At 47.2% G+C, this 13,041-nt stretch overlaps 1 protein-coding gene across 4 annotated transcripts in view; it reads left to right on the top strand.

Moving 5' to 3' along the window:
• Positions 1–9,959: 9,959 nt before the first annotated feature.
• Positions 9,960–13,041, top strand: part of MYO1H (myosin IH) — a 29,085-nt gene continuing 26,003 nt past the window's right edge. The window contains exon 1 of one of the 4 annotated variants that reach the window (XM_042035155.1): positions 9,960–10,154. In XM_042035155.1, coding sequence (XP_041891089.1) covers positions 10,029–10,154 — 126 coding nt within the window. In that variant the 5' untranslated portion in view covers positions 9,960–10,028. Of the gene's footprint in view, positions 10,409–10,553; positions 10,804–13,041 lie in introns of those variants that run through there. The other 3 variants (XM_042035158.1, XM_042035159.1, XM_042035157.1) reach the window with 3 other exon arrangements.

Here is a 13,041-nt window from a genome sequence, read left to right as displayed (position 1 = left end):
TAAAAACCCAGCACTCACAGGATGTCAGAGTGACACCAAAATGTGCAAAGCCCAAATTCAGTGTGACAAATCCTTCCAGAAGGGACAGTTGGATTTCCATTTTCTTCCTGGTTTCTGTAAAACTTTGGTGAATATGTCATTAGTTACACCCATGCATCATCCCTCATAAAAGAGGGATATCATCCCTCCTTTCCTGCCAGGCGTTCCAGAGCGCTGGGTGTTTTGTGGGATTCCTGGTTCTGAGGATTTGTGTGACTGAAACTATTCCCAGGTGGGAGTATCCATCAGAATCCAGCAGTGACCATTCCTTTGGAGCCAGTGAGGGCAGCCACACGAGCAGAGAGAAGCCTGTGGGTGTTTTTCTGAGGTTTTTAAGAGTGAAAAGTTAAGAACCCTTCTCTTAATAAGGCCGCCACCAAATCAACATAATCAAGGAATCGCCAGCTCCAGGATGAGCAGCTTCTCCTGCTCCCTCAGCAGCTCTGCCCTCACCAACCCCACGATTTAGTGAATATTGTTTCCTGCTTCCATGACACACAAGTCTAATTAAACCATTTCTGCACCTTCCCTGGCCATAACTCTTCATTCCAGTAATTAGAAGACACCCCAGTACAGAACACGCTGCTTCATCAGCTTTTAGGCTATGAGACTTAAAACTAACATTTTCAAAAGCATTTCATGGTTTGAAAGAATGGTCAATTAACCTTCAGTTTCCTGGGGGGAACCCTGCAAAGAACTGTCAACAGTTCAGTTTGGAGAGATTTGTCCAGTGACCTACGAGGCCACGAAGTTCACGAATGCATGGAACGGTGTCATCATGGATTTGTTCCCTGGGTTACTGTCACAAGAGAATAAACTGATTTTTCTGCTACAGTAACAAGTGACCAAGGGGCGACGGGACGACCCCGGTGCTTCCGTGGGCTCCTGGGCAAAACCAGGGCTGCTCAGCAGGAAAACCCCCCCGGTATCTTCAGGATGAATTATGTGTCTCTTTCTCTTCCTCCCATAAGGTTCTTTTTTAATCAGAGGAGCCCGGGGAGGGGGGGGATTCCTCGGCTGCCTGCTGGGTTTCTTTGTATTTGGAATTCTGTGCAAATGGCAGCGTAAGATAAATGTCTGATTATTGTGGTGGTGACAGTCTTCAGATTTAAGTGATAGCAACATCTCAGTCTTTATAGCAAATGAAGGGCTTCCTGCAGAGCTGCAGGGATTGATTCGGGGATGCACCTGCTGGAGGAACCCGTTCGGAGCCTTCCCGAGAGGTCTCGCCATGAAGTTGATTTTGTTGGGAGATTCCAAAGGAACCGAGGGTCTGCTCCTGGCCTTTGAAGGTAAAACAATCTCTGGCTTCATGAGGGAGGCAGAATAAGCCATAAATAAAATGATCTTCTGTGTAGTATTTGATACGTGGAAATTCAAATCTTCGGCTTTGCTTTTACTTCAGTGCTCTGTAAACACAGGCTTTTTGTGCCATTTCAGAAGCTGAAATGGAAGAACTGATTTCATTTTCTTCTACTCATCACTCTTCTACTCATCAGACATTTTTCCTTGGCCAACCTGACAAATCCCTACATTAACTCTGGTTTTCCTGGCTTTTCTCTTTTGGTCACACCCATGACACACAAGGTCAGAGTTGTTGCTCCATGACTGGAACTGTCTCTACTACAGCTTCAAACATTTCAGTTGATTCTATGTAATGCTCCAAACTTAAGATTTTAAGATTGAATTAATCAGGAGAACATCATCCTTGTGCTTAGAGAATCCCGGAATGGTTTGGGTCGGAAGGGATCTTAAAGCCCATCCAGTGCCACCCCCTGCCAAAGGCAGGGACACTTTCCCCTAGCCCAGGGTGCTCCAGCCCTGTCCAGCCTTGGACACTTCCAGGGATGAAGCATTGCACTCACACACCTGAATTCCCACCAGGAACACTCAGCTGTGTAGGAGCAGTTTTTGTACTGAGTGCAAATACCGGAATTCTCCAAATCCAGAGTGCTTCATGACAGGAGCTGGGTATCCTTCAGAGGAAATGGAGACATGTTTATAGTGGTTTTTTAAAACTAGATCATACCTAAGGGTGGTCATTGAATCTTACTCCCTGTTTTTCTGAGTTTCACACTGGTGCAGACTCGTGGCTCAGGCCCTAAAGCTCTTCCTGCCTGTGGCGATTCCCATCTGAGCACATCCATCAGGGCAACTCAGGAAGGTTTCCCCCAGACCTGGGGTCTGTCAGAGCCTTCAAACCTGATAAAACCCCACAGGAAGGGGATAACATTGACCCTGTGTATTGCCAGCGACCCTTTGCTGTATTTAACAGTGACACATTTGTCATTCTGTGTCCCCTCATGAGGTTCTTGGTGAGCGAGAAGGGAAGGACGAGGAGAAAGAGCGACTTTAATTAGAAATTTGCCCATTTTTTCAGAACAGCTGAGGAGAAGCTCAGGCCCTGACCCATTCTTTCCCTCCTCAGAAGCCCCAGAGCAGAGATTTAAATTCAAAGCATGACTTTGCAGGCTGGGCTGCCAAGGGGGGAGGGGAGCAGGGATGAGGAGCCGCGGTGCACGAGCAGCGTTGGACATGGAGAGAGATATCATTAGATTAAAAAAGTGTCTTCCCACACAAACAAAAGGAGAGGCCGGGTGGGAGCGTCAGGATTGCCCAACACGAGCTCCAGAGGCACTGCTGGGACAGCAGCTGGGCGGGCAAGGACAGGGTCCTGTTCCTGCAGTGCCCGGAGTGAGGACACGCACGGAATGTCCCACACGGGCCCTGGGCTCTGCGTCTCCCTCCCCACTCAGGATCAATTACTCATCCAAAATGACAGCCACTGTCTGGTGACCAAGAGTTTTCACCCATTTGTGCTTCCTCGAGGGCCAATGGTTTCACTCCTGAGCTTCTCTGACAGCTCTGCCACGTTTTTGGAAGGAAAAATTGGCAAATTTTTCCAATTTTTATTGCTGGATGCAATCAATTCATCGCCCAGAATGCCTTGCTTGAGTTCTTATTATAATATTACTTCAACCCTTTGGTTTCTTACTACATTCAAATCATCATTCCTGGGTTGATTTTTTTTAAAATCAAAAGCTTAGTGGTTTTGCTACAATTTTTGCCTCAGGAGAATATTGATCCTGCTAAACTCCTTGGGATATGAAGTTGGGCCCTTCTTTTTGGCATTTCCCTTTGGCCCTGCCAAACAGGTTTAACTTTTATTTGTCCTGTATTTGGGTTCAGAACGGGCAGTTTAATGCTCAGATGAATTTCAATATACGGGGATGTAGCAGGAAAAACAACAACAAAAAAAGAATCTGTTGGGGTTATTCATGTGCTTTTGGACTTGATTTACTTCCTACTTCCTTATTTAATAACCAGGTTCCTTAAGACTCCTTAAGCTTGACTGACCCGTGTTTTGTTGGCGGGTCTATTCCACTGACCCCTGCCAAGACCCCTGCCCCAGTTCGTCTATCAGACAAAAATGAATCTATTCCAGGAGCTATCACTTCCCATTATCTCTAATTGAGCCTGACAGTTGGAGACAGGCCTCATTATTTTTAATTGGGCCCTATAGTTCTAGAGTTAAATTAAACACAATTTAATGCAGATAGCTCATCTATGCTGCTATGACAGAGTCAAACTGTATTTTATGTTTAATGGAACAACGAGGTTTGTTCGCAGGCTTTGCTTTTGCAGAGTGCTGCTGCTCGGAGCTCTGTGTTGTGCAAAACCTGCCTGGGGTGTGAGGACACGGCTGTTAATTAGAACCTGACCTGGCCCTGCACCTGTTGGACCTTTTCTCTACACTTTTACACCAAAAATCCAAACGTGGGCCCAGGTTGGTAATGAACAATTCTTTAATCAGCCCAGACTGCCTGTGAGAGCTTCACATGGTTCAGGTCATTTTAAACAGATTTGCAGAGGTGTCATTGCAAACAGAGAAACTGCTGGAAGTTTTCCCCCCCCAATTCCTGTGGGAAGATCTATTCAGGATTTAGAAGTGAAGATGCCTCTCTACACCTCAACATGGGCATTTTTACTGCTCCATTCAGAGATTTTTTTCTGCCACAAAGGGACATTTTTATCACTATCAGGTGGGGCTTTTCTGTGAAGACACCTCTGAATAAAGAAGGAATTGAACCACCCTGTTGCTGTAAATATTACAAATGTTCATGTCTTGGGTTTTCTTTGGGAAGGAGCATTCCAGTCCGTGCTGAGCAAGGAGCTGTCTCACCCTTCTGGTGGTTTTCAGCCACACAGGAGTTGGAAAATCAGTTTGGTAAATCATTCCCTGTGCTCTTTCTTTGAGTCAGCTGTGGCCTGCAAGACGAAGTCATTTTTTAATTGAATCTTTAACTTTGCCAGAGTTCTCAAAGCAGTTAATCCATCACAAACCTCTTTGGATTACTCATGAAACCAAGGTTCCTAATTACAGAAGGCTTTGATTCAATATTGGATTTTCCTTTACAGAGGTGACGTTAAACACTTGTTTCAAAGGACATTTCCTTTGATATATTTGTATTTTCTTTACTTCCCTCTTCAGCTGTGCTTGAAGGTCAAATAAACAAACTACAGCACTCCTCTCATGAGAAGAAACATCCAGTGTGTCTTGAGGAATCCAGGATGACGATCCTTCCATTTGGATCAACGGGATCTCTACTCTTCTTATGGGTTCAGGCAGCTTGCATTAGTAATTATATACTGTGTGTTTAATTAACAGACACTTCATCATGGAAATTCGATGACATCAGGCCTGGAGGCTGGGATTGTCCTGGAGAAAATGAGCAAGGATTACCACCCAATGTTTGTACAGGCGCTGCTCCTTCCTGTCTGCTCTCCCTGATGTCAGCCCAAGGGCAGCCGTGCCTCACTTCTCCTGCTGCCTCTGGCATCTTTTCTGGAGGAGGGAATTCCTGCAGCCTGGAGAAGCTCCTGGATGAGCCCTTTGCTGCCTGTTTGTGCTGGATCTCCAGCTTTTCTCCTGGCATTGCTTTTGCCGGACACAGAGGCTGACACTTTTGGTGGGAGAGCAAAAATAGCCACCACAGCAGAGGTTTTTTTTCAGCCCGACCACTCACATGAAGGTTGATGTGATGGCACTTCTGGGATGATTTTCCATGCCTGCAGCCAACCTGGAAATGCTTCTCCAGACAGCACCAACTGCATGAACTTCCCAGCTTTTCCACTCATTAGGTGTTTTTGTTGGCTTTGTCCTGGCTGGCAGAACCCCCCTCCTTCCCTGGCCCTGCAGGAGGTCCGTGCTGTGACAGCCCAAAATCCCAGGAGATACAAGGGCTCTGTCATGTGCTGTTGTCCTTTTGATTGAACTCGGAGAGAAAAGGCCTTTGTCCAGTTTGTGGCCAGTGAGCAGTATGCTCCCAAAATTATGGCACAGATTTAGTGACCTGTGTGAGGAGTGAGACTGAAAGGGATTTATTACAGCTTTCCACGCCTCTGTATACCAGTATTTGGGATTTTACAGCTTTCCATGACCCTATGTGTCTAAATTTGGGATTTTTAATGGCTCTTGCACGTCAGCATTTGGGCCTTGCAGAACAATTCCTGCTGGAATATTCCCTGCAGCCACACAAGGGAGAGGAAGGATTGTCAGCCACGTTGAGGATGTGGAGCTGAAGTTTTGGGGGTGTGTTTTTGTGGGAAGATTGAGGCGAGGGAGACTGGAGTGGTTTGGATGATGGGTTTTATACATGTGCTTGTTCTGTACAGCATTTTCTGGGAAAATTCACTCCAGACCTAAAGGGTTTCAGTGTCTCCCCTTCTATTTTTGGTGGAAGGACAGAGTTAACAAAAATATCACTCCTATATTTGTTGTAGTAATTAACTTCTGTAAGTTCCAGCTACCCAGTCAGGGCACAGCATTGCTGGCTCGGTGACATTCTCTCTGGATGTCTTCCTGTTAGGAAGAAACTTTTAACTCCTCATCCTAAGGAATTCACCCCAATTTCAGGTGCAAACAGAAGGATTTGTTCATTGTAAGAGTTCACATTTCCCTGATTCCTCGTTTGCCATGTGAATATGAAGTTTGAACGGGATCCATTTGTGATCTGATGGCCTGTGCAACACCACCTTGGTGCTACATGAAGCTCATGGATTATCCTGGCTGTGCTGGATTGATCCCAGAATCCCAGAAGGTGGAAAAGACCTCCCAGACCATCAAGTCCAACCTGTGACCGATCCCCACCTTGTTTGGGCTTTAAATGCAATGTAAAAATCTCAAATTCCAATCTTACAATGACAGAATTTCCTCATGTGTTCTGTTCTGTTCCAGAGGTGCAGCAGGGTTTGGAGAAGCTCATGGAGAGCAGGTTCTGGTTTTCCTGTATTTGACCAGGATCAAATTATCTCCTGTTCCCTCTGTGTTGTTTTGGGGTGGGGTTTTTGTGTTTTGTTTTTTTTTTTTTTGTCTGCTTTGTTTTTGTTTCCTCTCAATCAGCTTGAGAAAGAATGTGGGTTAGAAACAAAAGATGTCGAGGATTTAATTTGGCCAGACAAAAAATACTCTTTTCAAATGTTAAAACAGGCTGAAAGAGAGGTCTGAGGGCTGGTTTGAAAGGACAGGACTTTGTTCCCAGCGCTGTTCCCAGCAGTGATGGGAGACACTTGGATCCTGAGCTGATGGATCTGCCCTGTGCTGCCTCCTGAAGCTCTTGGCCTGTTAACCTGCTTCATTCTGTAATTAATATATACATTTATATGATATAATTCACTGGCCAGCTTGCAGTTACCTGGAGAAGAGCTTAAAAAACGGAAACAAAAATATTTGGGAATTTTTAACAGCAGTAGAGCAGTGCTATGTATTAATTGGGATGTTTGGAATTACTGAGGAGGGGGGTGAATAATTGATAAGCATTTTAACCCAAGCAAGAATTCCATTAAATATGAACAAGAGGAGGCTGGGCACGTGGTAAAGGATTTCTCTTTCCCTTTTGACTGCAACCAATCCCTTTGGATCTGGTCACTGAAGACACCTGGCAATGAAATGGGTGTGTGAAAGAGGAGGAAACCAGATATTATGTTACTTAAAAGTCATTCATCATGGCACAGGAAGGCAGGAATCTGAACTCCTGCAATAAATAATCGCTGAGGGTGATCTCTGCACACAAAGGAGCTGTGACAGGGAGCCACTGCCAGCTGCTGAAATGTCCCTGTGACAGCAGGCCAGGGGCTGGGGCTGTGCTGGAGTGAAGGCCAGGAAGAACAGGACACAGGGAAAGGATTTCCTGGGAGCCATCCCATGAGCTGTGCATAGAAGTGAGCTTCCTGCTCCCTGATTTTTCTGGAGGAAAGCAGGAATCTGGGTTCAAGTCTCAAGCCTGAGTTGCAAGGAGTGTTTGAAGAGCTCCATGTGTCCATCACAGCACCCTGGCTCCAGCTACAAAATTTTCATTTTGCATTTGCCAGCAGAGAACTTTATTTCCTTCTCCTTTTAATTCCATGGGGTTGGTTTTTTTCGTGTTTTCTTTGCTGAAAGGGTGGTCAGACATTGGAAAGGGCTGCCCAGGGAGGTTTGGAGTCCCCATCCCTGCAGGTGTCCAAGGAAGGACCAGATGTGGCACTCGGTGCTCTGGGCTGGGTAACAAGGTAGGGATCAGCTTAGACTCAGTCTTGGAGAGCTTTCCCAACCCAAATGATCCAACAATTCCCACTCTGTGCAAATTCCTCAACATTCCCTGAGTAATCCCCTTTCCACTGCTGGCATGGAAAGATCTCTTTGGGATTTTATTTTAGCTGGTGGCAACTTCCAGTTGTGATTGTGTGAGAGAGAACAGAGGTGTTCTGGGGGACAGGGTAACACCTTCCTGGCATGTCCAACAGTCCAGCTGGACAAGGGATGTCCATGGCACATCCAACAGTTCAGGCCAGCTCACTGAAAAGATCCTCCTTGTCCCTGTAACCAGATGTGGACTTCGGGATTTTCTGTCAGCAAAAGAAGGGATTGGGAGGGATAAATTGGACCTACCTGGAGAGTTTGAGGGGCCACGAGCACCCTTTGTTTTCCATCTCTTGTAACTCTCAGTGACACCCTCAGCTCTGCTCCAACACATTAATTTATTTAAAATTAATGAGTTTTCCTCAGTTTTGCTGCCCCAAAGTCAACAACACACATTTATATGCTTTTCATCTCTGTATTACACCATCTCATGTTGTATTAATTTCTCTAGTTCCCTGTCCCTTTCCTGGAAGGTGCCCAGGATCCAAACTGAGTGGCTTGGCAGTGTTGACCTGCATCTCCCAGAAGGTCATCCCTGGGATTTTTACCCTGAAGTTTCAGTGCTGCTCAGTCCTGTAAGTGCTCCCTACCCTCTGTTCCAAGTTCAAACACCCACAGCAACGTATCCCCACGCTTCAGATGCACCAGGGAACGAATGGGATAAACCCTGGATGAATTTAATGAATATTTTCTGTGTGGAAGCAGCTGTAGGGATCACTTGGAGCTCGGGGTGTAGTTTTTCACCAGCTGATGCTGAGTGAGGCTGGCGAGGTGCAGGTAGAACGGCCTCTCCCCAGATCTGGTTACACCACGTCAGGACCCCGGGGAGGAGAAAGGCAGAATTCAATATGTGCATGTGAGAGTGGAGCCCTCATCCTGCACAACGCTGTTTTATTCCAGTTGCTTCAGGGGAAGTCTGTACCCACCCTGGGCCCTGTCCCCGTGAAGTGGAGAGATCCCAAAGGCTGCAACAATGCTGGGAAGCTGCTAAAATTGCCTCTGGGAGTTGGAATCGCATGAAAGATTCATGTGGAGTCTTAGCATCTGCTCCTCCTTTGTGGGATATCTGCACTGTTAATTTTTAAGCACGTCTTAGCCTGGGGAAGGGAGATCCTATAACCAAGGGAATATACATTATTAACCTTAAAGCTCCCAGCTCCTGGCAGCTCCTGCAGCCTCGGCCACTCTGGGTTCTGAAGGGGCAGCTGAGCACCCTCCACCTGCTCCGTGGTGGCATCGAACTGGGATGGCTCTGGCTCAATACACCCAAAGGATGCCCTCCCTAATTTGGGTAGTTTGTAATTAACACAGAACGCCCACACCCACTCATCAAAGATCCCTGGTGCAACTTAATCATGAGGAAGATACAGTTTCTAGTTCTTATCTTGGAAAAGTGGCCACTAAGTGGATGCAGGTGCCATAGGCCCAAGTCCCCGGCCCCAGTAAATTATTAAAGGCGCTCAATTCGGGTGAGGACATCGTCCCTGCCCGGCTGCCCAGAGTTCCGAGGGACCTCACCCAGGTTCAAAGCCCCTGGTGAATGGTTTCCCTGGAATAATTGGTAACAGCAGCCAGGATGGACGCCCAGGTAACTTAAATTATCGTGGCTGTAGTGGGAGATGCATTAACAGAGAGATTTATTCCATGGGGCATTTCCTGCAGGGGGTTGGAGCTGGAGGATTTTTGAGGTCCCTTCCAACCCAATCACTCTGGGATTTGAAGATTTCGATTATCTGTATTAGTATGTATTTGAGTGGTGCATTTCTGTAGGTTGAATGATGAGATAATGATCTAAAAATTCTATTTTTTATAAAGCACACCACTGATGTAATTCAGTCACAAATATCAGGACTCATTTCCCAAACTTCCTGGTGCAGAAATATATATCGAGTTAATCCTGGACGATGTGGGGTAAGAGCGACTTTTCTCCTCGATTCCTGTGTGCTCCTAAATGCTGCCTTTCCTCCTCTCCTGGCTAATGGCATTTTTGGACTTCAACACAGAAATATCTTGGAAGCTGGGGCTGGGATGGCATCTCACTTGCATGGTAATGAAGCCTCGACAGAGGAGATGACAGATGGAACTCCAGGATCAATCCAGCTACTTTTTTTTTTTCTTTTTTTCCAACAAGATACTAAAATGGGAAGGTTTATAACGAATTCTAATTAAGGCACAGGTTTCTTGGTGTCTGCTGATGACTTTCTCTCATCACAGATTTTAGGAAAACTTCCAGGGAAAATTCTGCAGTACTGCACCACTAACACTGGTGCGGGCTGGTTTCCTGAACAGTCCAGTTTAGTTTTCCTAAATGCTCCTGAGGTTCTGGAGCTGGGCTCTTTGGACAGAGGTGTCACAGTCTTGGTGTGGTGCTCTGCAATCTCCATCAAATCCCATCAAAAAACCTGGGCATGGCTTTTGCAAGACAGACATCCAGGTAACCTTGACATTCTCTGTCCGGAGCTGCCTCCTAAGGAACTGGATGAGGGTGAAATTCCTGTGGTCTCCTCGGCAAATATTCCACCTGCCGCAAAATAACTCGGGTAATCCTTGGTTTATTTATTGAGCATCGGTGTGTTGAGACCTGCTCAGAGACAAGAGGCTCCCTGGGCATCTCCTGTCCTCCTCTTCCCGTGGAAAGCTGTGGTCAGTGCTGGGGAGGGACACAGAGCCCGTGCTCACCCCGGGAAGGTCAGTCCTGCAGCAGCGCCGGGGGCTCAGAGCGTGCTGGAAAAGCTTTCCTGGAGGGACTGGGCTGGAGAGGGGCAGCAGGGAGGGAGGCCCTGCAGCTGGGGGGGCTGGAGGGAAGGAAGGAGTGACTCTGAGGCACTGGGAGAGGAGCTGCAGCCAAGGCGGTCAGCTGGGATCAGAGCCGGACTCCGCAGGGCAGATGGCAGAGCTGGATGCAGAGGCCAAGGAGAAAGAAGGAAATTATTCCCAGAGAGAAGGTGGCAGAGGCAGAGCGTGACAGGCTGAGGCAGAGCGAGAAACACAGTGACCGAAGGCGAGGGAGGATTTAATTTTTAATTAGCCACAATTAATTCCTTCCACATCTGAAGTCTGGTGAGAACACGGAGTGAAAGGAGGTAACGGTGGGTTTGCTTTGGTGGGTCCCCATCAGAGAGGGAGGCAAAGGGGTCTCTCAGGGAGCTGAAGTCCTGAGGGCTGAACTCGGAGCTGCTGGGGGTGTCTGGCTGTGGGACAATCCTGGTAAATCCCTGGAGTTTTCCTTTTTGCAGCACAGAAGGGATTTTTGCTCTGCATGTGGTGCATGCTCTGGCTGAGTCAGAGGTGGTGGATCCCTCTGTTCAATGATCCAAAATTTGGCAGGAGATTCGGTCCATCCATTGGGATAAGGACCTTGCCTCCGAGGCTTGGAGCTGATGGAGGAACGAGGGAATTTCTTTTCAATAATAATTCCTCCTCAGGAAGGCTTGGATTTAGAGGGGCCTTTTTTCCCCCTCAGATGGGACTCCCTGCCTGGCTATTTACTGTATTGATGACACGAGGCAGAATTCCAGCAAACAGGATGAGCACATTCATTACTGGGATAATTACTGGGATAATTGTTCCTCTGTGGAGCTGGGACAGGGACAGAGCACTGGCTGCCTTCTCCTTTCTCCCCACTTCCCTGCTTTTCTCCCACATCCTCTCTTTGCTCCTCATCCAGCACCAGGGAAATTCTCTGTCTGATAATTTCCATTCCCTGTAAATAGTCCTCAGGGAGGAATTCTTCCAGGGAAGTCTCCTAAAGGCGACACATCCCTTTCCTCCAAAGCCCCACTGTGTTATTTTTAATATGTGAAACATTTCCATCCCAATCACTGCGGTTATTTCTACTCCCTCAAATAACATTTAGCTCTAAGTATAAAAAACCAGATAAATAATTCACAAAGCTCCTTGTATGAGACTCTTTAAAAGAAACTTGTTCATTTTAGGTATATTTTAAGTTTCAGGGCGAGGAATAGCAACACTTTCTGATTCAAACAGGCACCTAAATCCAATAAAATGTGGCTATTTTGACCCATTTTAACAGGTTTTCCGTGTTTCAGAGGATGACCTTTCCCTCTGTCAGCCGTCCAGAAGCTGTTTAGGAATCAGCTGAGTCCCCTCTGCCTCCACCTGCTCTGCCCTGCCCATTGCCACGTGGAATGAGTACTTTGTGCTTCAGAAGGTGTGGGGGGAATTAATTTTCCCCCTCTTTCCTTCTTGGTTTGTCTGAGGCAGCCTTTTTGTAGCGATGTGGAGAAGTGGGGTAAGTCCAGAGCTCTTCCTAAGGTTTTATGCTAATGAGCGCTTTAAACTGGGAATTTCTGGATAATGGCAAGCTGGGATCTGACTGGGAGCAGTGGTTGTCTTCCTTCTCCAAGGAACAGAGGCAGAAGAGATTTTGGGGTGTTTTGGAGAGAATGGTGAGACCAAAGGAAGAGGGAAGGAGCTGACTTTCACCAACGTGGAAAAAAGGGAATTTCTTCTGATCAGTGGAGAAGGGGGCTGGCAAACACCAGAGCCTGGGAGCTTGTGACTGCCTGAGGAATCTTGATCCTCCTTAACCCCAAACCCAGAGGAGCTGCCCTTAGGTCACCCTGATGGGTGTGTCCTGCTACCCTGGGAATGCTGGAGATCCCCCCCCCCCACCTTCTACGCTTGCTATGGAGTAAAACCAACCTCGATGTTCTCAGAGGGGCCACTGTGGCTCTTCATTTTCCTTCTCTGTCCCTGTGGCTGTAAGAAGCCAAGAGCAGAGCATTCCCTTTCCCTTCCCTTGGCTTCAGAGCCACAGGCAGTGATGGATGTTCCTCACAGATCCAACAGCCAGACCCTTCCCACTCTCAAAAATAGCTCTGGTGCACTGCAAGGTACCTTGAGGGGTAGGAAAGGGATGGTTTTGAAGAAAAGATGAATTATTTCCTTTTCAGACACTGCTGTATTGAGACTCTTTGCTGGTTGAAGCTGCAGGTCTGGTCTGGTGCCTCTCCTTCTCCCAGGTGGGGAGCAGGGGCTCTCCTGTGAGTCCAGGTGACAGTTCCCAGAATGAAATGCTGATGTGGCCTCTGATAATGTCTCCGTGCCTGACTCCTGAATTGAAATGCTTGAAGTGCTTTGTGTGTGAGGGGTCCAGGAAAGCTGGAAGATGTTTTCTGGAGGAGTTTGGAGGAGTTTTTTTCTGTTTATTCCCATCGTGGCTGAGTCTCCAGGCTCAGCTGAAATCCTGTCCTGCCAGTAAATCCTCAGCCAGGCCATGAGTCCGTGCAGCCTCTTCACTGCTCCTCCCACCCAAAACTGCAGCCCTGGCACTGCTGTCCCCTCAACCCTGACAGAGC

The sequence above is a fragment of the Corvus kubaryi genome, unplaced genomic scaffold, assembly GCF_017639235.1.
Source record: "Corvus kubaryi isolate FWS band 111438036 unplaced genomic scaffold, C.kubaryi_AGA036_p1.0 37382, whole genome shotgun sequence".
Taxonomy (NCBI): domain Eukaryota; kingdom Metazoa; phylum Chordata; class Aves; order Passeriformes; family Corvidae; genus Corvus; species Corvus kubaryi.
Note: the sequence above shows the minus strand (reverse complement) of the source record. Positions and strands in the feature narration are given on the sequence as shown.